The following is a 23465-nucleotide window of genomic DNA, read 5'->3' as shown; positions in this document are numbered from 1 at the left end:
AGTTGATATTTGGCCCACGGGCCATAGTTTGCTGACCTCTGCTCTATAAGATGGCAAAGATGTTCAATTGGACTGTGTAGACCTAAGCCACCTTTAAGCCAAGGCTTTTATTTGACAACTAGAGGCCTGGTGCACGACATTTGTGTACTGGGGGGGCGGTCCTTCAGCCCGGCCTGTGTCCTTTCACAGTCCAGGAGCCCTCGGGGATGTCCGACTGATGGCTTAGGCCTGCTCCCCACCTAAGCAGGCAGTTGGACATCCTTAGCACTGCTGCGGAGGTGGGAGAGGCTCCCACCACCACCACTGCGCTCACCAGCTGTCAGCCCGGCTTCTGGCCGAGGGGCACTCCTCCTGTGGGAGTGCATTGACCACCAGGGGGCAGCTCCTGTGTTGAGTGTCTGCCTCCTGGTGGTCAGTGTGCATCATAGTGACCAGTCTTTCCTCCATTTGGTCGATTTGCATATTACCCTTTTATTATATAGGATTTGGCAGACCACTGGTGCTCAAGATAAAACATTCTATCATAAATCCCGTGTGAACACACCCTGTCAATGAATTAAACCAGATCAAAATTTATATTTTGACCCAATGCCCTTGGAAACTCATGCATGCTCTCCTAATTTCTGCCAAACTGATTGGTGAGGTTCTGTAAATCTTAAGGTATGTTGCCTGCCTTATACATCTCCCTCTGGGCTATGCTGGGACCAAACCTTAGGTATAGATCTAGAAGCAATAAGAGCCCTGGCTCATGTTGGTTGGGTGTTGTTCTGTGTGCCGAGGGGTTGGGGGTTTGATTCCTGGTCGGGGCACATGCCTCTGTTACTGGGGGCATGAAGGAGGGGGCTGATAGATGTTTGCTCTCACATTGATGTTTCTCTCTCTCTCTTCCTCTCCATTCCTCTCTCTCTAAAAATCAATAAAAAAATAAATAGAGGCAATGAGAAGAGGTTGGAGTGGATCCACTAACAGATTATTATGCAGAGAGAGGCTGTTTTCCTTAGGAAAGATCTGTCCCAGGTGCAGGAGGATTTTGTGGGTCCAGAATTTTCAGCTTTGTTTATATCTACTCAAATGGTCCCATCCCATTCATCAGAGTCACACTCCCTTCCCACCAGCGCCTCACCTTAATATCTGACGCCTGGTGGAGCTGCTCACATGATTGGCACTGCACCCAGCAGTCTTGACAGTCAGGCTCTGGGCGTGGTCCTCAGCCACATGTGCTCTGTGACTGTAGAAAACGATGGATTGCTGAGACTGTGGGAGATGAGTGGCTTTGGACTTTGGAGACTTTCTGGCTTATGCATGCCTATTCTCAACTGTATCCTCACAGACTTCAATTTCTCATTTCCTTTTGTACATCTTCCAGGAATTTGAAAGGAAGCTGATAGTCTTTATAATCACTAACGTCCTCATAGCATTTAAGTGCCTCGGCTACTTGACCTCTCAGCACCTTCCTTTTCACCTGCGCTGCATCCCATGCCGTCACGGATGACAACTTAAGTAACTGATGTCACCACTTGCCCTGGGCCATTAGCCTCCTATTTCCCTTGAGTAAGGAGGTCCTGCCAGCATTTCCCAAATACGGGAGCAATCTAATACCAGACTCCCACTTCAAGGTCTCAGTAGAAAACAGATAGCATGCTCAAATTAGGGTAATTTGAGGAGAATTTAATAAAGGGATAGAAGCTTGCAGCAGTGATGGGAAGGAGCAGTTGCTAGAACCCCAGACAGATGTAACCGTGTGGAAAGGGTTGCCAGAAGGAGCTGAGAGGATCCTAGCTTGAGGGACATGGTCAGCACTTTTGACCTTTTCCGACAATATTCTGTGCAGCAAATCTCATTTTAAATATGCCTTATTTAAAGCCCCAGAACATCATATGACTCCTGTTTTAAAAGTCTACAACATAATTATTTCACTTTCTTTCTGCATCCTTATCATATGCTACAGTTGATGGAATTCAGTTAAGCAGCCTTGGTTGTCTATTGAAAAACGAAATGAATAGAGTGAGGACTTATTTTCCGTTTTCATTAATTTGTTTTACAGCATTGTCCTTGAAACATGACAGTTTGTCATTCCTTATATTTGCAGAACTTTTTAAAAGCAATCTGTGTCTTCTATTTTCTTTCAAATACCATCACAACGTAATTTATTTTAATCCCTTAGCCTGTGGGTCCCTTCTATCTGATGATTACTTTCATTTAAATTTTAATTAGGGTTTGCAAGCCCCTGCTTTTAGACACTGCAGCACAATAAATAAACTCTTATAGGGTGGCAGGATGATCCATAGTCCAGGAAATCAATATCTTCTGTATGCCTTAGTTCTAGGCAGGAACTATTTTCTCATTTGTTCCTGAAATTGCTTTAGATTTCCAAACATATAGAAGAGTTTATAAGTTAAGGGTGTAGGTTTACTGGTTCTAAATAAGTCTTCTCCACATGGTATTTTTGAGGTATCATTGTGATGTGTCCTATTTCTCTGGGTAATTGGCACATTTACTCTCCGCCTTCATGGCGTCATTCCTACCCAGTACGAGGAGATGACATAAAACTCAATAGGTGGCACACGTACCTGTGAACATTACCGTCCTCATATGTGGTGCTTCCTCTGTATGGTGCTGTTAATTGTCCCCTAGAAATCCTTTTACCGTTGTTGCTCCCAATGGTCTAGCTCCATCCATCATTTTGTGATAACTGAGTTTTCGTATCACCTTACATCTTTGATGAGCTGTTCTTAAGAGAAGGTCATTCATCATGTGTGTTTTATTGAAAGGAGAACTAGACAAGACAAAGAGCTGTTACATAATCCACTGCACCCATGAAACTTTCTAAGCCATGTCTAAAATGGGTAGCAATTTTTTTTATTGTTGACAGTATTACAGATGTCTCCCATTTTCTCCCTTTTTGTCCCCCTCCACCCAATCCCTGCCCTACCCTAGGCCTTCCCCGTACTATTTATTGTCTGTGTCCGTGGGTTATGCACATATGCATGCAAGTTCTTTGGTTAAATTCTTCTAAGCCATATTCTAAAATGGATAGCAATGATTAAGAATCAAACTCTGTACAAAATAAACCGCATGTTGTTTTTGAGAAACCCGTCTCTCCAGGCCAAACTTTTTCATACCCTTTATTTACAGCTTGAAAGTCAGCTTTCCTACGAAGTGGGTTTTAAGACTGCTGCAGGCAATTAGCTGGTCCCAGAGCTGTGCCCCAGTGCACTTTGTACGCACTTCTGTTCCAGCACTGAACACCTCGTGGCTTATGTCATTTTACAAGTCTTCCTCCTCCCATAGACTGAGTGCCCTGAGAACACAGACTGCTAATTACTCACCATTCTGCGGGTAGGGCTGCTTAGTGCATGTGTGATGGCCCACTGAGTAAATACTGAGAGACAAGCTTAGCTGACATATCTTTGCGTTGATGTGTAATTGCCTCTAATAACTCTAATTACTGAGCATATGATGCATTGATGATGCTGTTTTCCTAGTCTCAGCAGCCAAATGTTTACTGGACTAACTTTTTCAGTCTTTTTTCATTTGCTCGTTTCATTTATTGAGCACCTACTAAATACCAAGCTGTGACTTAAGCTTTGAGAATCAAAGAAGAGGAAGACCTTGTCCTGCCTTGCCCTTCCTTCAGTTAGGAAGACAAAACAATCACACCACAACAAGGTAGATGCTGTCCCACGGCGGGAGCAGTGGGAGACAGAGCGGCCCAGGACAGTTGAAAGATGCTCAGTAGCCCCCAGGGGAATGAACGGGTGATTTTGAGATCAGCTCCATTTTCCCAGCAGTGCTGGCAAACCAGTCTAGTCAGGATCATTGGTTTATGTGTCCAAGTAACCATTTGCATTTCACTTTATGATGCAAAGTAATTACGAGGATTAGCTGCAGAATTAGCATTTATTTCATTTTCAGCTAAGCAAGTCATTACAAAAGAAATGTAAGTCTAGTTTAGCTACTTTTTCAGTTTTAATGAATTAATGTTACCATAGAAGCCTTGTTAATGTGTGTGTTGATAGGAGGAAGCCACAAAAATGACATCATTTGCACTTTGATTTATATTCAAGCAGCTATAATTTTATAAAAATGGGACACATTGGCTATCTAAAAAGTACTTAGCTATGTAATTTCTACATGTCATTGAAAGTAATTGTCATTATCATAATCTAAATACTTCCTTGAGGTTCGCATAGGAAAAAAAGAATATTCTGTTCTGAGGCCTAAGGGCCTGTCCTTTCCATCATTGTTTTAATAGCCCTAACCGGTTTGGCTCAGTGGATAGAGCGTCAGCCTGCAGACTCAAGGGTTCCAGGTTCAATTCCAGTCAAGGGCATGTACCTTGGTTGCGGGCACATCCCCAGTAGGGAGTGTGCAGGAGGCAGCTGATCGATGTTTCTCTCTCATCGATGTTTCTAACTCTCTATCCCTCTCCCTTCCTCTCTGTAAAAAATCAATAAAATATATATTTAAAAAAGATAATAAATACTTATTGAGTACCTACTATGTGCCAGTGCACAAAAAGACAAAAATCCCAAGGTCACTCTTAGCTTGACTCCTAAGTGAGGTCACACATGATAATTTATCACTGGAAAGATACCCCAATGGGCTCCTTCCAGCATCCTGAGAGTGTAGGGTCCTGAAGGCAAAGAAAAGAAGGCTTTCAGAGAAGTAGATAATTAGCTAGTAATTGGAAGAATTTAGACATTAATCTTCTCTGAACCCAGACCCCAAGCACTTGAGCACTATGTCACATTTCAGAGCTGTTCTAATTGGTGTAGATTCTGCATTATTCTATTCCCTCCCCCAGTGGTGAGCAAGTGAGTGAGTAACACTGGAACATGTATCTCAGCTTTTTCCTGGCATTAGCCAGAGATGTTGCTTCTCAGCTGTCACTGAATCCTGGCCTTTGGAATTACAAAGCAATATTGTCCATTAAAGATTATGCTGATGTGGTGGGAAGCGTATTGCAGTTGAATACCAGCTCTCCTGCCTACTGGCCACGTGACTTACAGAACAATGTTCAACATTTATTGAGCACCTATCATGTGCCAACCAGTGTGGAAGGTGCTGAGGAGATATTGATAAAGCTGACCCAGTCTTTTCCCCAAGAAATTACAGTCCAATGAATTCAGTGAGGTAAATATATGCATAATGTTGTGTCCCACTCAAGGTGAGCACTGGATAGGTGCTAATTTATCTTTGCTTTCTCAGTGCATTTTGTCCTCCATGCCTGATGACACTTCTTGGTGAAAATATCAACACCCAGTGGGAAGTTTGTTCCATTTCCTGATCAGATACTAAGTGGTGGTGGTGGGTCCCACTTATGTGTAAATATCCAAAGGTGTTGCCATTTAAAAATTGTTCCTACCCAACCAAATCAGAATCAACCACTTTGAATCAAGGGTAGAACTGAGTTGACTGTCTCATATAAATAATAACTTTTCCCTAAAGCAATAGGGTAACACAAGTTACATAATAGTCTGTTGTCAACGTTGGAAGAGTTTTCCTGACAAGTGCTGCTGTCTAGCTGGCAGTTATTTTATTGTATGAATTTAAATAAAAGGTAATAGAATTCTTATAGTTAGAGGAGCAACAAGAAGATTGAAAAAAAAAAAGGAAGACAGCTTAAGGGACACATGCAATACCATCAAGGGGACTGATAAATACATTATAGGAGTCCCAGAAGGAGAATAGAGAGAGAAAAGGACAGAAAGTTTATTCAAAGAAATTTAAAAATCCAAAAGTTAGCAGAAGGAAGGAAATAACATAGATCAGAGTAGATATAACTAAGAGCTGTTTTTTCTCCTTTATCTAATTGCTGTGAAACCCTTTTAATATTTTCTGTATCTTTGTTGAAATTATCATTTTGTTTCTGTATTACTCTCTTGACCTCCATGAACATCTTTATGACAATTATTTTGAACTCACTATTGGATAAATGTCTTATCTCTGTTTCAATTTTAGAGATTTATTTTGTTCTTTGGTTTGGAACATATTCTATTGTTTCTTCATTTTCCTTCACTCTCTGTGTTGGTCTTTTCGTTAGAGAAAATAGCCTTCTCTCTCAGTCCTAACAGATTGGCCTTGTGTAGGAGATGAACCTTGTGAATCAGTCCGGCCAAGTGTCTCAGTCTATGAAATCTTTGTGATTGTTCAAATCACCAGCTTTGTTCTCAGTGACTCTCGGTAGTTTATGGTGTGCCAAGACCTGTCAGTGTCTCAAAGGGGAGGATTGCAGTCAACACCTAGATGAAGGCAGAATGGAAATCAGGCTGTCAGGCATCAGCTGGGATGCTTCAGTGTGAGCTGTGATGGCCACTATGCCCAGTTCACTTTGGTCTCCATGAACAACATAAGAAAATTATTTTATTTTTCAGTATAATATTATTATTATACCTATCCACTAGACCATGTGAGCCTTTCTGTGGTCTATTGGAGCTGTATTTATACACTTCCCCATTGTTACCTACAACCCCCCAAAATGTGCCCCTAACTACCACATTAGTTTGTGAAAAGTTACATAGGTATTTTGCCATACCTTACCAAATAAAACGAGAGGAGGTTAAGTACAAAAGTCTATGAAATTTGAAGCCATTAAGGTTAGAGATTTCAAACAACAAATATAAACTGTAAAACAATTGAGAGAAAGAGAGGGCTTCAGTTGGTCACAACACCTGACCAATGTTTTCCAAATACCTTAGCAATATTGACCTAAGGCAAACTTCTTCTGTAAAGGGCCAGTAAATATTTTTAGCTTTGAGGCTCACAGGAATTTTGTCACAATGACATAACTCTGTCATTACAGTGCAGAAACAGCCATAGACTATACGTAAACAAATGAGTGTGGCCATGTTCCAGTAAAACTATTTACAGAAGCAGGTGGTGGGCCCAATGTGGCCCATGAGCCATGACTTGCTGATTCCTAATATCAGAGAAAGATCAGCCACTGCAGCAGATATTGAATGGCAGTGAATTTTGGAATCAATAGCCTTCAGAGGCATAGATTTTTAAACAATATTAATGCCATTCTTATTTTCACTTCACCTCCTATTGACATCATCCCACATCTACTGAGCAAGGTACTTGCAAATTGTGCTTAGCTAAGGCTTGGAATATTTACATTGCTATGAAGTGGTGCATACACGATCCAGCCATTTGACTCAATATATTGAAATATGATTTTAGGGACAGTGCAGACTAAACAAGTTTTCAAAGATTATATAGCATGAAAATGTGTGCATATATGCCTTGCTTTAAGTTATCTCAGATCCTTTTGCTAAATAATTTTGCAAAGTAGGTCAATTCTACTAGTAAATAAACACGTATTTAAGAAAAATGGAATATAATTTTATAAAAAATAAAGGCATTTTAAGGGGATCTTAACAGAGGGATTTTCATTAGTTATTAATTGTAGAGAAATTTAATTGTTAGCTTTGAAATTAGTCAAGATTTACTTGATAACTCAAATGACATAAATAGCCTTTATTGTTCCTTTGAAATAATCATTGTGGATTTGATTAAAAAGTGACATTTTAAAGTCCATGTAATTTAATGACATTTTTGCCCCTATTTTTCAAACACTTGTTAAACTGAGTGTCTGTAGAAGTACACTGTATGGCTAAAAATCTAATTGTACCATTTTAGCATAAAACTTTAGTCTAAATAATTAGTAGGTTGTATTTTGGAATTTGTTTCGATACATTTTTAGACTTCTCTGAGTTAACATTTGTATTGTGGTCAGTTAAATTAAATATTGATTACGGAAATTCAGAGAGGGCCAGCTTTGCCATCTGTCTCATTCACTGGCCCCTCAGTACGTTGCCTTGAGCATTCAGGAGGCTGTGCTGGCCCACTGCAGTGCGCATGTGGGTGGGACAGGCCAGTGGACTGGCGCTGAGAATCATTATCAAGAATATTCATCAGCCTGGCCAGAGTGGCTTAGTTGGTTGAGCATCGTCCTGTGCACTGACAGGTTGCCACTTCAATTCCTGGGCAGGGCACATACCTAGCTTGAGGGTTCAATCCCCAGTCGGGGCACATACAGAAGGCAACTGATCAATGGTTCTCTCTCACATGAATGGCTCTCTCTTTCCCTTCCTCCCTCCCTCCCTCCCTTCTTCCCTCCCTCCCTCCCTTTCTTTCCTTTTCTCCCTCCCTTTCTCTCTCTAAGCATGTCCTTGGGTAAAGATTAAAAAAATATTGATCATATTAAGGAAATTTAGGGACCTGAATTAGTGTTCCATTGCTGTGGTAACAAATTGCCACACATTTAGTGGCTTGTAATGACACAAATTTATTATCTTAGAGTTAGGAAGTTATTGGTTCAGTCTTCCTGGGCTAAAATAAAATTGTTTGCAGCGCTGTTGTTGTTGTTTTCTTTCTGGAGGCCCTAGGGGAGCATCTGTTTCCTTGCATTTTCCAACTTCTAGAGCTGCCACATTCCTTTCTTCATGGTCCCTTCCCTGAGCCGACAATAGCATCCCTCTGACTCCAGCCACAAAAGGTTGTCTGCCTGTTTTAAGTTATCATTTTGAATTTCTTTTTAAATTTAAGTGTAGTTGGTATACAATATTTTATTAGTTATATTACTTTAGGTGTACAATATAATGATTCAACATTTTTATAGCTGACAGTGTGATCACTTATTTTAATGATCTGTCATGATGCAAATTTATCACAGTATTGCTCACTATAGGCCCCTTTACCTTTTTCACTACTCCCTCCTCCTCCTCCTCCTCTCTAGCACCATCCCTTTAGTCTCTTTTCCTATGAATCTGTTTTTTTTTCTTCATTTGTTTTGTTGTATTAGATTTCACCTAAAAGTGAAAGCATATGGTATTTGTCTCTCTGTCTAACTTATTTCACTTTGCATGATACCTTCACCATCCATATTATTGCAAATGGCAAGATTTCATTCTTTTTTATTGCTGCATGGTAATCCAGTGAGAGAGAGAGAGAGTGTGTGTGTATAAACGTTATCTCCTTTTAAGGACTTGTGTGATTAGATTGGTTCCCCCTGGTTAATCCAGGATAATGTCTCCCTCTCAGAGTCCTTAATCAAATATGCAAAATTCCTTTTGCCATGTGAGGTAACATATTCACAGGTTCCAGAGTTTAGGGCGTGAACATCTTTGGGGAGCCCTTATTCTATCTGCCATAGGCCCACAATTGTGTGTTTTTGATTCACTATCTGTGCTTCTTGTGCTCATTGCCTCATCTCTTCACTCTCCAGCTTCTTGTGTCTCAGTTCACTTAAAACAGTGGTTCTCAACCTGTGGGTCACGACCCCTTTGGGGGTCGAACGACGCTTTCACAGGGGTCACCTAAGACCATCGGAAAACACATATATAATTACATATTGTTTTTGTCATTAATCACTATGCTTTAATTATGTTCAATTTGTAACAATGAAAATACATCCTGCATATTCGATTCATAACAGTAGCAAAATTACAGTTATGAAGTAGCAACGAAAATAATTTTATGGTTGGGGGTCACCACAACATGAGGAACTGTATTAAAGGGTCGCGGCATTAGGAAGGTTGAGAACCACTGACTTAAAACCTTTCTCTTTTCAGTTCTTAACTTTTCAGCCTTCCTCAGCATGCAGTCCGGTTGACTACCTTCTGCTGAGAGCAATACTTCTGAGTAGGCTAGCCAGGCCTTGTAGGTTGACTGTGTAGGCTGCCTAGGTTCAGATACTGGCTGTGACCTTTGCCAGTTACTCACTATCTCAGTACCATAATTTTCTCATCTGTAAAATGATGATAAAGAATGTGCATGTAGCACGTATGATTAATGTGATGATTAAATGAGTTAATATAGTTACCACTTTGAGAACAATGCCTGTCACATAGTGCACCCTCAAGGGATGCTAACTGCCTTGTTGCTGTTATTTTGGTTACTCTCTTTGTAGATGTTCCCTCAAGGTTTTATCTGTGACCTCTTTTCTTCAGGAATTACAAGCCTTTCTCAGAGTTTGAACATTAATCTCCAGTTAAAGAACTCCAGCCAGAAACATTTCCAAACACCACACCTCTGTTTCTGGCAGTGCTTGGTGAACATTTTATTTGGATGTCTCAGGGAAGCCAGAGACCAAGCATATGGGAAGCCAAACCAAAATATTCTGTTCATGTCCTTATTCCTTTTTAATCTTCAGATCCAAAATCAATGTTGATTCTTTCCTGTCACCTTTAAACATAAAAAAGACTATCAAATTCTACAGACTCGACTTTTATTCTTGCCTCAATCTATTGCCCCAGTTAAAGTAGAACAGTCTTCTTAAGTTCTTGCTCTGATGATGTCCAACCCCTCCCCCCCTCCTTGTTCACATAATGTCAATGACTCCTCATGGCCTTAACATGAAGATGCTTTTAGTGTAGCGTTCAGAAATTTTCTACAAATTTTAAATTCCATACAGAAGTAGGCTGTCATGATCATTACTTATAGTCTGAATAGCCAATGTTACTGCTCAGACACCTTAAGCATGTTTGACACTGGACACCTCTTCCTCTTCTCAGTTCGCTCTGTTTTCTCATACTTTCTTACCCTATGCCTTTGCTGCCAGGAATGCTCTTTCCCTCCATCTCTGTCTGTTAGAGTCTTACTTAGCAGCCCAGGCTTAGAGGCAATACCACCTTCTTTGTGCCCTTTACTCTCTGAATCCTCAGTGCTTAACAAATGTTTGTTGAATGGATTAATCAATAAACAATTGAAGATCTCCAAAAGAACTCCTTCCCAAGGTATTAAGTTTAAACCATATACTTGCAATTGCCTACTTTCATCTTGTTCACACCCTTCAGTGTCACCTATGACAAGCCAGGTTTCCAGCTGTTTGTATGGAAAATAATACTACAATTAATAAATAAATAATACAAGAATAAACTGTGTTTTGCATACTCACAACTGTAAACCTACTTTTTCCCCACCTTGTATACTGTTATCAGATGGTAAGTTTTATATCTTTTGTATGTCTGAACGGGGGGTACATTGTGCCCAAGTCCACAGAACACAAGGAAAACCCCTAAGCTTTCCTGAGTCCATAGTTGTTCTCTCTATTTCCCTGAGTGACAATGTAAAGGTTCAGGATAAGTTAAATATCACAGGATAAGGTAAAGTTAGGTTAGCCTTCAGAGTAGTGGCAGTGGGGGGAAGGGGGAAGAAGGAGAAGATGACCCCAACTAACACAAAATGAGAAAGTCTTGGGGAATAAAGGTAAAAGTTAACAAACATGATGTTCCTGGGAGCTTTCCAAGGAATTTTCAGTGATGTCGTTGATTTATGAGGATGTAGAGCCATTATCTGTTAAAATTGAAAGAGATGGAATTCGAAGACTCTGATAATCAGGGTTCAGGTAGAAACACAATTCCAGGAAATGAGCAGATGTTAATAAAGGAGATTTTATGTTGCAAAGGTTAAGGAAATGAAGGAGATGGCGAAGCAGCGTCTAACAACAGTGGGGAGTCTTTGCTATGTCTAAAGAAACAAAGATAATGTTGACCTACTAGAGAGGGAGCTGTGGCAAAGGGGCCACCCCACAGGAGTAGACAGCAGGGAGGGAGCAGTGAGGAAGTAACACACTCCTACTCTCCAGCCTCTGCTGGTGCCTCCCAGTGGCTGAGGCACCTGGAAGCCCGTGAGGGAGCCTGGTGATGCAGTGCACAGGAGTCTGCTTCCCAGGGCACAGGGGGTGGAGACACAGTCTCAGTCCAGTCCCTAATTCAGGGGACAGATATGCAGACAATTACAGTGCAGGTGGATAGCTTTGTGCTAACAGAGTGCAGGGAAGGGACTTGTCAGCATAGGGCAGTGCGGGTGAGGGGCTGGGTAGGAGGTTGGGAATGGTGGGGCTTCTTCAGAAGGGCAATGAATGAGTTGATTCTAGAAGGATGTGTTGAATTTGGGGTCTGAAGGAGAGCATTTCAGGCAAGAAGGAGGGTGGTTTTATTTGTGAACTTACCACTTATGACCAAACTGTAACCATTAGTACCATTCATTCCACTTTATGAAGACTGTTACTGGGGCTGTGTTTGTCAGTCCTCTGCTGTGTACCAACAACCCCAAATCTCAGTAGGTCATATCCTGAAACATTTACCCTTTCTGTTCAGGAATCTTTGAGCAGTTGGTGTTTGAATGATCTTGGTGGGGTGAGTGGGGCGTGGCTCAGGGCTGCAAGTCAGATTTGAGGCTGTTCTGTGTGTCTCATTTTGGGCCTATGGCTGCTTGAGGCATGTGTTTTCCATGGTGATGGCAGAAGCACCAGAGACCCAGCCGAAACCATACAAGCACATTTCACATCTCCACTTTCATCCACTAGCATCCCCGTGGTCAAAGCAAGTCATGATGACCAAGCCCAAGTCAATGGAGGGAATATATCTTCTCTCTTTACTTGGAAGTATTAATGGGTCACATGGCGGAGAAAGGGTAGGAAATCTGGGGACAGTAATCCAGTGACTCACTGTGGTTTCCTGAAATGCAGTCCCTCTAGTAGAATTCCATAGCAGGGGCAAAAAGAGACTCTAAACCAGCCCCAGTTGTGGGAGAGAAAGAAGTTACAAAAAGTCTATAAAGAATCTAGAGAAAGCCCGGAAACTGATCTCCAGCACTTTATTTGAAATCAAATCATGCTGGTTAAACAATCTTACAGGCTCTTGTTCTTTCCGATTCTGTAAACTCTTCATATAGACATTGAGCCAAAAGTGAAATCTGGGTAATCTGATATCTAGTCCTCTCTAGCAGTTTTGGTCTCTTTTCAAAGTGCTTGGCTGCCAATGTGGCTTTAGACAAACAACTGTCACAACATTACAAATAACAGGGACTTGGCAGGAAATTCTTCCTGGTTTTGTTGTGTTGGTGTTGCCAGATCTGTGTAACGGCACCGTGCAGGAAGATTGAACAGTGGGAGGCACCGTGCACACAAGGAAGGTCGGGTTGTAGCAGATGCTGTCATGGGGCCTGCTGAGACTAAGCAGTGCTCCAGCCTCAGGCCTCCAGAGGGGAGATCTCTGCGTCTGTGACTGCGCCCTGCAACTCAGCCAGGCTCCGTTACCTGCCTTTTCCGAGACTTAAAGCTCCTCAGAATCTCTTTGCTCTGGGTCCACCTGAGCTCACCTGACTGAGATGGCACAAATCCTGCCCCCTCTACTGGGAACACACCTCAGCTAATGACAAGTGGGTTACACACTATGTGCATTCCTATGTGTTCGTTTGAGTCTTTTTTCTCCCTAGGATATGGGAGGCTATCAGCCTACTTTATAAATATTTTATAAAATGTTTTTGAACCAGCCCAGCCAGTGTGGCACAGTGGTTGAGTGTGGACCTATGAACCTGTCAAGGCATGTGCCTGGGTTGTGGGCTTGATCCCCAGTGGGGGGTATGCAGGAGGTAGCCAATCAATGATTCTCTCTCACCACTGATGTTTCTATTTCTCGTTCCCTCTCTCTTCCTCTCTGAAATCAATAAAATATATATTCTTTTAAAAAATGTTTTTGAGTCAAATAAGAAAGGATAGTAGAAAAGCTCCCGAAGGATTGGAAAAGTAAATCAGATCTGAGAGTAGCCAGGAGAATTTTCACCTCCTTTCTCTTACTGTTTTAGGAAGAAAAAGTGCTGGATTTGTCCTTCACGTTGTAGCTAGAGCTGACAACAAGAGGAAACTAGAAATAAATACCCCATTCCACAGATGACTTTTTTCTTAATTGGGAATGGGTGAGTCTTATGTTTGGCTCATGGTAGTGACATTCAAAACAGTGTTTCAGTGATTTGAAAAGTAATTTAACTAAGAAACGACAAGGAGAGTGATGCAACCCATAGACGTTATTGCTGCAAGTTGTAAAACAGTGACAGGATGACAAATGTTCCTGTGACCCAGAGCTCTTCTGAATCACAGGAGTGACATTCAGTTGAAAGCAGATCACTTTTCCAGGCACGTTTCTACCGGCACAGCCAGAACTGGCGCCCCTTGGAGGGGCCAAGAAGAAGGAGCACCGAAGAATTTTATTCCATTGAGGAATATACTAACATTTTACATAGAATTTTGGAGACATAAAGAAAAAATATGAGGAGCTTCAGATAAATATGAACTTTGTTTTCTGTTATCAGAATATTAAATATGTATTGTGTTTCTGTGGACTCATTGAATTTCTCAGGAGGAAACTCAGACCAAGTAGGAAAGGTGGGCTTGAAATTTAGGAGGCAGAGCAAAGCAGGATGCCTCTGGAGTTGACCACACAAAGATGACCGCTGGAGACATGGGGTGCAGAAGGCACATGGGGAGAGTATGTAGAGAAAGGGAAGGCCAAAGCCAAGACTTTGGGATATGCCCACAGAGTGAGGCTAACAATGGCTCCCAAGTATATGTCCATGTCCTAATCCTCAGAACCCGTGAATGTGACTTTATTTTGGACGAGTTTGCAGATGGGATTACGTTAAGGATTTTGAGAAATATTATCCAGGTGGGCATTAAATGCCATCACAAGGGTCCTTCTAAAAGAGACAGAGGGAGCTTAGACACAGACCCAGAGGATAAGGTGACATGACTATGGAGACAGAGATTGAAGTGATATAGTCATAAGGCAAAGAGCAGCATGGAATGCCGGCACCTACAAGAAGCTGAAAGAGACAAGGAACTGACTTTGCCCCCAGAGTATCTGGAGAAGGAAATACAGCCCTTTCAACATCTTGATTTCAGACTTCTGGCCCCCAAGCTGTGATGATAAATTTCTGTTTTTGCAAGCCACCAGAGTTGTGGTAACTTGTTACAGCAGCCCTAGGACACTAATATCTCATCATTGGGAACAAGAGAGAAAAAGAGTTTTAAGACAGACAGCAGAGCCCTGACCAGTTTGGCTCAGTGGATAGAGCATCGGCCTGCAGACTCAAGGGTCTCAGGTTCGATTCCGGTCAAGGGCATGTACCTTGGTTGCGGGCACATCCCCAGTAGGATGTTTCTCTCTCATCGATGTTTCTAACTCTCTATCCCTCTCCCTTCCTCTCTGTAAAAAAATCAATAAAATATATTTAAAAAAAAAAGACAGCAGAGGTAATGATGCTAAATGCTAGAATCTAAAGGGTGTGAGAATGAAGAGTGAGAGGAAGTCGTCATTGATATGATAGAAGCTAAAGGTGACAGCTAACTTGTCACCCAAGCAACTCTGTGTTCCAGGCACTGCCATAAGAACTTGAGAGGTATTAATTCCTTCTTACAATTTTCTGAGAAATAAGCTGTGGTTATCCCATTGTATAGGTGAGGAAACGGAGGCACAAAAAGATTCAATAACTTACTCTAGGAAAAACAGGTAATAAATGGTGTGACCAAAATGTAAACCCAGAAACTGGCTCCAGCACCCACATTTTAACCACACGCTGTACTTCCCTCTTCTCCTCCCTAAAGGTGTGATTTCAGATCTTTTTATCATGTAAGGTAGACGATAGGTCTCAAGGGAAAAAAAAGGTATTTTTTTAAAGATGTTTTGAGGTAGAATGGAGGGAAGATTAGAATCTTTATGTTACCTGGGCTCCGTCTTCCCAGCTGAGTTGGAGAGGAAGTTGCCTGCTGACACCCAGCGAGGCAGCCAAGTCTGGCCTCAAGGAACCTAGGAAAGATGACAAGGGTGCAGTTAAACAGGAAGTACTGCATTCAGTTTTTGTTGCAGAGGTAAACATGCTCAGTGTCTTTCCTTGACTGGCTCTTGACCCTGTGCTCTGCCTGTGCCCAAGGAGTCTTTGTTCCATGTAGAATGTCACATGCAGGGGAGAAGGGGCAGACGGGGGACTGTCACCCCACAACTCTGTAGTGAATATACTTCATTCAGAGCCAAGGAAGGAATCAGAGATATATACAATATGATCCTTGCCCTTAGAGACTCTGGATGTAGTTGGAGAAATGGGACATCCATGTGCTGGCAGGCGAATGATGACTGTACAAGGGTGTTGTGTGATAAGGTGATAAGGGTTAATTGTAATTAACTGGGTGTTGACTGTGGGCCAGAGGAACTGGAAGGACTTCCAGGTGAAGGTTTCAGCTGATGAAGGACTTTAATAGCTGGTCAAGAACCCAGAGGACACTTCAGCATGATGCAAAGGGTGGTGGTGGGAATAATAGCTCTGTAAGAGTTTGGGTCCAAGGAGTGCCAGAATACTATACCTTCCAAACCTTCCTTGACACATGATATACCATCCAACCCTACTTTGATAAATTATTCAGAACCACTACAGACTTAAAACAATCAGTCTGTGTTTTGCTATTTAATTCATTAGGCTACATGGTATAATGGAAAGGAGTGGGGTTAAGATTCCAGTTAATCACTTGTATGACCTTGGACCAGTAACTTCACCTCTTGAGCCTCAGGTTTTCCATCTGTAAAATGTAGATACCAGTTCTCTGTCTTTTAGGGTTGCGCTACGGTATAAATGGGATAATAATTGATATCTAAGCACAGTGCCTAAAATAAAGAACAAATTGGATGATGCAAGTTATTGGCTGACAATTCATTTCTGAAGATGTGACTGCTGAACTTTCTATAAGTGTTAATGCTTTCATATGCATGAAGTATATGTTCTGTCTTGTGTACTGTTTGTTTATACATCTCCCTCCTCCATGGACTTGGCCATTGTATATACTCTGATGGGCCAAGCCCTTTATATGTACCTCTCAGAAGTCCTAATTCTTGGAGTACCTGAATGGATTTGCTCACGTATCAGGGGTTCCTCCCAAATTCCCCTGTAATATACCCATTTTCCTCATATCCATCCTGTCTTGGTAATACTCATGATTTTTTTTAACATATCCCAGGATCTCCATTATTATATATTTATTAACCATGGAATTCAACAGTTTCAAGTGCCTATGCCATTTATTTCCACTGTGTAATTTTTATTCTCATTTGTCATTTTGTGTTTCCTTGAGGGGAGTTATATAAGAGCTAGAAGTGCCACACTGACTCACAGTCCTTGTCCCTTCAACCCAGTAATCCTCTGCAAAAGGGACAAGAAGAAATGTTTTGGGGAGAGCAGCCTATTTCATTTTCTCAGACTGAGGCTGCATGTACTATCTGATGTTGACTTAAAACATCTCTCCCAGACCTTTCATCTGTCACCTGTCTGCCTTCTTCTGGAATCTTGATGGGTCTACAGACGTTCATTTTGTACCTCTGTGGAAATGTTGAGCACCCAATGGTGGTCGGGAGCACGGAGGAATGGAATAATACCAGGTTTATGCTGTGATGTTAGTCCTGCCCATAGAGACAGCAGGAGCTTAAGGACACACTTGCCCAGCACCTACGCATGGAGCAGGACATGCATTGCAAAGGGAAGGCTGCCGAGTTGTCTCCCAATGGGTCATCCAGCATGGAGGCCTTACCTGGGTGAATTTCCCAAGACCAAGGCTCAGGCTCACAACATGTGAGCTTGGAAGCTAGATCTTGGGGCCAGACACATACTAAGCAGTTCATGGGAAGTAGACGTGTAGAAGCCCAGGATCCCAGACTGCTAGCCGCACTGAAAACCCTGTCTGCCGGGTAGTCGGGAACACTAGTACCATTACTCCCTGCACTGGAGGCCACGTCCTGGTCTGAAGGCTGTCTGGTGAGCACTGTCAGAGCGAGGGCACGTAGGTGGATAAAGGAGAGTGAAACTGTGTGTCAGGATGGCTTGGCTGTGTACAGTGGGGCCTTGACTTACGAGTGTCCCGACTAACGAGTTTTTCGAGATACGAGCAGTCTCTTGGCCGATTTTTTGCTTTGAGTTGCGAGCTAAAATTCGGGTTATGAGCCAGCTTCAGATACCCCACCACTAGTTGGCGCAGCGAACGTCACAGTGAATGCCACAACATCAGCCCAGCATCACGTGTCTCACTCGTTCACTTTATGATTTGACATACGAGTAATTTGAGTTACGAGCTCCATCATGGAGCGAATTAAACTCGTAAGTCAAGGCCCCACTGTATTTGAAATTCTTGAGCTCTGAGGCTGTTGCCTGGATGGGCACTGCCCAGTTTGTCTCTATTGCATTGTCTGTTGGTCGTTTTTTAGTATGTGTTTTTATTGATTTTTAGAGAGAGAGGAAGGGAGAGGGAGAGAGAAATAGAAACATCAATGATGAGAGAGAATCATTGGTTGGCTGCCTCCCACATGCCCCCTACTGGGGATCAAGCCTGCAACTAGGGCATGTGACCTGACCAGGAATGGAACTGTGACCTCCTGGTTTATAGGTCGACACTCAACCACTGAGCCACATGGCCGGGCTCTTGGTTGGTTTAATGCAGTGGTTCTCAACCTTCTGGCCCTTTAAATACATTTCCTCATGTTGTGACCCAACCATAAAATTATTTTCGTTGCTACTTCATAACTGTAATGTTGCTACTGTTATGAATCATAATATAAATATCTGATATGCAGAATGGTCTTAGGCGACCCCTGTGAAAGGGTCATTCGACCGCCAAAGGGGTCGCGACCCACAGGTTGAGAACTGCTGATTTAATGCTTCCTTTATGCTGACCAAACCTTATTCTGATTTGAGACATCCTTTCTTAAAGATTTGTTAAAATTTACAAATTGACTTGGGTCATATTTTTCCCCCCACCTTGGAGAAATTTAAGGTAACTCTTTATACCTCTCGCATGACCCATTATTACTGATTTACAGTTTACCTCTGAGCAGGCTTTTTATTTCCCTCACGTCTGGGTTTTTAGTAGACTTCTCACCGTAGCCTTCTTCTACTGGTAATATGTAAATTTACTATTTTTACCCTGCCAGGCCTAGTTTACTCATCTGTATAAGGCACCAGATTAATTAGCTAACCACTAAAGTAATTTCTAACTTTAAATTTCTACCTTCAAGTTTCAAAAGATTTTCCTCTTAATAAAAAAAAAATCTTTGATTTTGTGAAGCTTAGCTTTCCCTTATCAAATAGCATGATTCCTGACCAGGTCCCCCTAGCTAGTTGGTATTAATAAGACCGACACCTTTCCTTGGCTTTTTTTTAAAGAACAGGTCTGGATTCAGTCATTCATGCCTTTGCATTCCAGTTCCATCCTCATAGTACTTCTTTGGACAAATCAATCATCTTTCATATTTCATTGAGGCTTCTAAAATGATTTTCTAATTCTCTTTCCATCAGTAATTCATTAGCTGGAATTCTAGAGTGAAGAACTTTCTCTTATTAACTATTTGGTTACTTTGAAATGTTGTTAATAAAGTAAAGACAGGACAAAATGCTTAATTCTTTCTCTTTATCGATTTTTTGAGTAATGAATTGAGAATTTAGCACTTCAAATGTTGATCAATGTGTTTTTTTAAATAACATCTTTTGAACTCAGAATTTGACATATTTTATATGTATCAATACATGCGATCCATATTGCCATAATCTATGTAAATTGGTGCAATTCATATTGTTTTTGATGAGATTGACACAATGTATGGAATTTTCTTCAAACTATTCTGGCACCTAAAAGCAAACCATCAACAAAGGGAGTGATATAGATGAAAAAGATTGGAAAAAATCCTTTTCTTTTTCAACTTTATGGGAAAATCTTCATATTTATTAAAGCTGGGTAATGGGTTCATAGGGTTCATTATACTGTTATTTTAGCTTTGGATATGTTTGAATTTTTTCCAAATAAAATAGCTCTAGAAATACACATAATTCTAAGGTTATCAGAGGTGTAAATCTGAATTTAGTCTTCAACTCTGGCCTCTACATGAATCCCCTGGAGAAGGTTCTTTGATTTTTATTGAAATTCCAGATATCCCAACATCAGTTCTTACTATTGATAGCCCCTGACAGCAGCATGCCAAATATGTGCATATTCTCCAGGATTTGGGAAAGCATTTTAATATTTGACTTCATTGGAATATTGGCAATATGTAAATTGACTATCCCTATTCATAAAACTCTTGTCATGATATCTGAGGTTGTCCACTTTTGAAAGAAACGGTGTTCAGTAAATATTGTTAGTGTGAAAATCAATTGGTATCACAATTCTATCATTTGCATCCCTTAAGAATTTGAAGCTCAGTTGTTTATGCTCTCTGGATTTCATGCCAGAAAATAATCTTGCATTTTAGCCTTTCTGAACTGACTTAGTCAACATAATGGTGCTATTTCTCATTCCAGGTTTAAGTTTATCTATTCATGGGGCTGAAAAGCGTTTGCAAATCCATCAACGGCGAAGTGTGGCAAGCCACCCAAGGTCACGTCGCCTGCCCGTGGTCAGGCATTCCTCACTCCCACCAAGTAGAAGGTCAATAAAAATGGAGGCAAGCTCTTCTGGAATCACTAATGGGAAAACCAAAGCCTTCCACCCAGGTAAGGCATGGGGAAAGTGCAGCAGGGACCCATGTTAGTAGCAATCAAAAACAGCCTGTGTTATATTTTCATTATTGAATTATTCCATAATTCCAGTTAAGTTTGCTTTTTAAAAGAATCTTGTGTCTGTCCCTTTCTTCACTTCAATCACTGGTAAATGTCACAAGACAAGTAAGAATACAGAGAGAGCTTGATGTGTCAGAAAGGTGAAGGCTACATTCTGCCAACAGTGGTAGAATCTAAATGAAGATCTAAGTGAATAAACTTGCTTAGTTCAAAAAAGCTTATTGTACACTAAAACAAAAGAGGATTTGGCCATTTTCTTAATAATTTATTCTAGGATAGGCCAAGGGAGAAGGTCAACCTGAGAATGCCCATGTTGAAGCCCAAGATATCTGGTTTGACTTGCCTATAACCTCCTAAGAGTAAGGCAGAAGATTGGGATTATATTATGTTTCAAGGCTCTTGGAAGCATTTTAACAAGTAAAAAATGTTAAAACGAGTCAATATCAAAGCAAGTAGTTTTTTAAAAAAGGTTTTATTTGCTTGTTTGAATGAGAAGCTCATTTAGGTATTCATTCATTCATTCAACCAATTTATTGAATGCCTGCTATATGCCAGGCATTGTCTTGGATGCTGAGGAAACATCACTGAACAAGGCAACTTTACTGTCTATCTGATTCTTCTGTGTAATGTTTGGGCAGGTGGCCACCCAGCCCCAACTAAAGCCAAGCCTCCATCTCTAGTCATGTCATGTCATTCTCTCTCTCTCTCTCTCTCTCTCTCTCTCTCTCTCTCTCTCTGCAGATTCCTTACTCTCCATCTCCAAATGTATCTCTCTTTACTCCCATCCTTTCTGTCTTTCCTACATTTTTAGGAGATGAAGGTTCTCCCAATGATCTTGAATAAGCCTTCACCTGTGCCCTTGGCCACCCCTCCTCTCTTGAGCCTTGCTCAGGAGAATGTATCCTCTCATTCTCTCTTTTTCTTCCTCCCTTACTGCTGGTTCTTTCTCCTCAGGTTATTAAATAGGCTTAAGCTCTCCCATTCCTATCATATTCATTTGCCACTTTCTCTTTCATTTACCATCTCTCTTGAAGTTTCCCTTCTCCTTTCTAAGCCAAACATCTTCTAAGCCAAAGAATAATCTACACCATTTCCTCTTCTCTCTCCCTCCAAGCCACTCTTCAACCTAGCACTACCTGGTTTCTAGCCCCTCCACATCTTCTCTTGAGGCCCTTAGTGACCTCTTATTGGCCCAGCATGCCAAGTGACAGACTCTTCTGATGCACCAGACCAGAATGGACCACCACTCCTTCCCAAAACCATGTTCCCTGGCTCCCACAACAGTCTTCTTTCTTGGTTTTTCTGTTAGTTCTTTGGCATACAACTTTCCCGGTTTTCCCATTTCCATCATCTCTCTCTTCTTTTTGCATCCCATCCCAGTAGGTCCTTTACACTAAATCTAGAATAGTTCATCTCAACCCTGACCATGTCATTCGCCTTGCTTGTCCTGCTCTCTGTAGGGTAAAGTTTAAACCTCTTAGCATGTTGAAAACAAGTGCCCTTCATGATTTAGCCTCTATGGCTTCTCATTCTTCATTTTTGCCTATCTCTGCCTTAAACTTTATATGCTGGTGTATCAGTCAGGATTCAACCAGAAAATCAGAACCAGTGAAAGATACATACTAGAGATTTATTACAAGGAATTGGCTTTCATGATTGTGAGTTCTGTCAAGGCAAGTCTGAAATCCATAGAGCAGGCTGTCAGGAAGGGCAGACTGGAACTCTTGGGTGCAGATGAAGCTGCTGTCCACAGGTAGAATTTCTTCTTTTTCAGAGAGGCCTCAGCTCTGCTTTCAAGGCCTTTCAGGTGATTGGATCAGTTCTGTTCAGATTCCCTAGGATAATCTTCCTAAGTTGATTTCAACTGATTTCGGATTTCTATCACAGCACAGCAGTACCTAGTGTTCATTGAGTAATTGGGGACTGTAGTCTAGACAAGTTGGCACATCAACTAGACCATTAATCAGATTAATCAGACATCTAATCAGACTGACTTGTATTCAGCTCTTCAAACACCTTGTACAATTTCATGTCTCCCAACATTTGCTCATGCTGCTCTCTCTAGGATGCCTTGGTTTTGCCACATTATATTTTAACATTTTTTAAATTACCTGTCTCTCCACCATAAGGTTTTCAAGGATGAGAAGTCTGGATTATATATATTGTATCTCCAATAAATATGAGTAGGGTAGGACTGAACTGAACCATCATTAACTGTTTTTTCAGATTATTACAATAGTTTTTTTTATAAACGAATTTTTCCAGCTTTATTGTGTTATCACTGACAAATTATAGTCGTTTTCTAAATTGTTCTACCTGCCTTTCTTTCAACAAATATTTGTTGAAGGCCCATCCTTCAAGTACTTGTGATACAGCAAGTAGGATTGCTTATTGAAATTTTATTTTTTTTAAAATATATTTTTATTGATTTTTACAGAGAAGAAGGGAGAGGGATAGAGAGTTAGAAACATTGATGAGAGAGAAACATCGATCAGCTGCCTCCTGCACACCCCCTACTGGGGATGTGCCCGCAACCAAGGTACATGCCCTTGACCGGAATCGAACCTGGGACCCTTCAGTCCGCAGGCTGACTCTCCATCCACTGAGCCAAACCGGTTAGGGCTGCTTATTGAAATTTTAAATAAGGTGGCCAGGGTGGGCCACTTCGTGAAGGAGATGTGCAATCAAAGACTAGAAGGAGCACCCTGGCTAGGTGGTTCAGTTGTTGGAGTGTCCTCCCATACACCAAAAGGTTATGGATTTGATTCCTGGTCAGGGTACATACTTAGGTTGTGGGTTCAATCCCCAGTCGGGGCACAGAGAGAAGGCATCTAATTGATGTTTTTTTCTTACATCAATGTTTCTCTCTCTCCCTTCCTTTCTCTCTAAAAACCAATAAAAAACATATCTTCAGGTGAGGATTTAAAAAAAAAAAGACTAGAAGGAGCCAAGAGAGCCATGTAAATGGGCAAGTTCATTACAGCAGAGGGCTAGTCAGTGGATAGGGCCTAGGATAGCGATGAGTCTAGAAGTTTGAAGATCAGCACAAAGGGCCTGAGCCTAAAGTGAGGGGATAACATCAACCTAGAGAG

General features: G+C 41.4%; 1 protein-coding gene across 3 annotated transcripts in view; it reads left to right on the top strand.

The window, feature by feature from the left end:
* ANO4 (anoctamin 4) overlaps window positions 1–23465 on the top strand; it is a 242626-nt gene that overhangs the window by 62176 nt on the left and 156985 nt on the right. For all 3 annotated transcript variants that reach the window (XM_014530042.1, XM_014530041.1, XM_005882339.2), the window contains exon 2: window positions 20116–20307. In XM_014530042.1, coding sequence (XP_014385528.1) covers window positions 20253–20307 — 55 coding nt within the window. In that variant the 5' untranslated portion in view covers window positions 20116–20252. The remainder of the gene's footprint in view (window positions 1–20115; window positions 20308–23465) is intronic.

The sequence above is a fragment of the Myotis brandtii genome, unplaced genomic scaffold, assembly GCF_000412655.1.
Source record: "Myotis brandtii unplaced genomic scaffold, ASM41265v1 scaffold708, whole genome shotgun sequence".
In the NCBI taxonomy this organism is placed as follows: domain Eukaryota; kingdom Metazoa; phylum Chordata; class Mammalia; order Chiroptera; family Vespertilionidae; genus Myotis; species Myotis brandtii.
The sequence above is the reverse complement of the archived record's forward strand: the minus strand, read 5'-3'. Positions and strand labels throughout refer to the sequence as shown.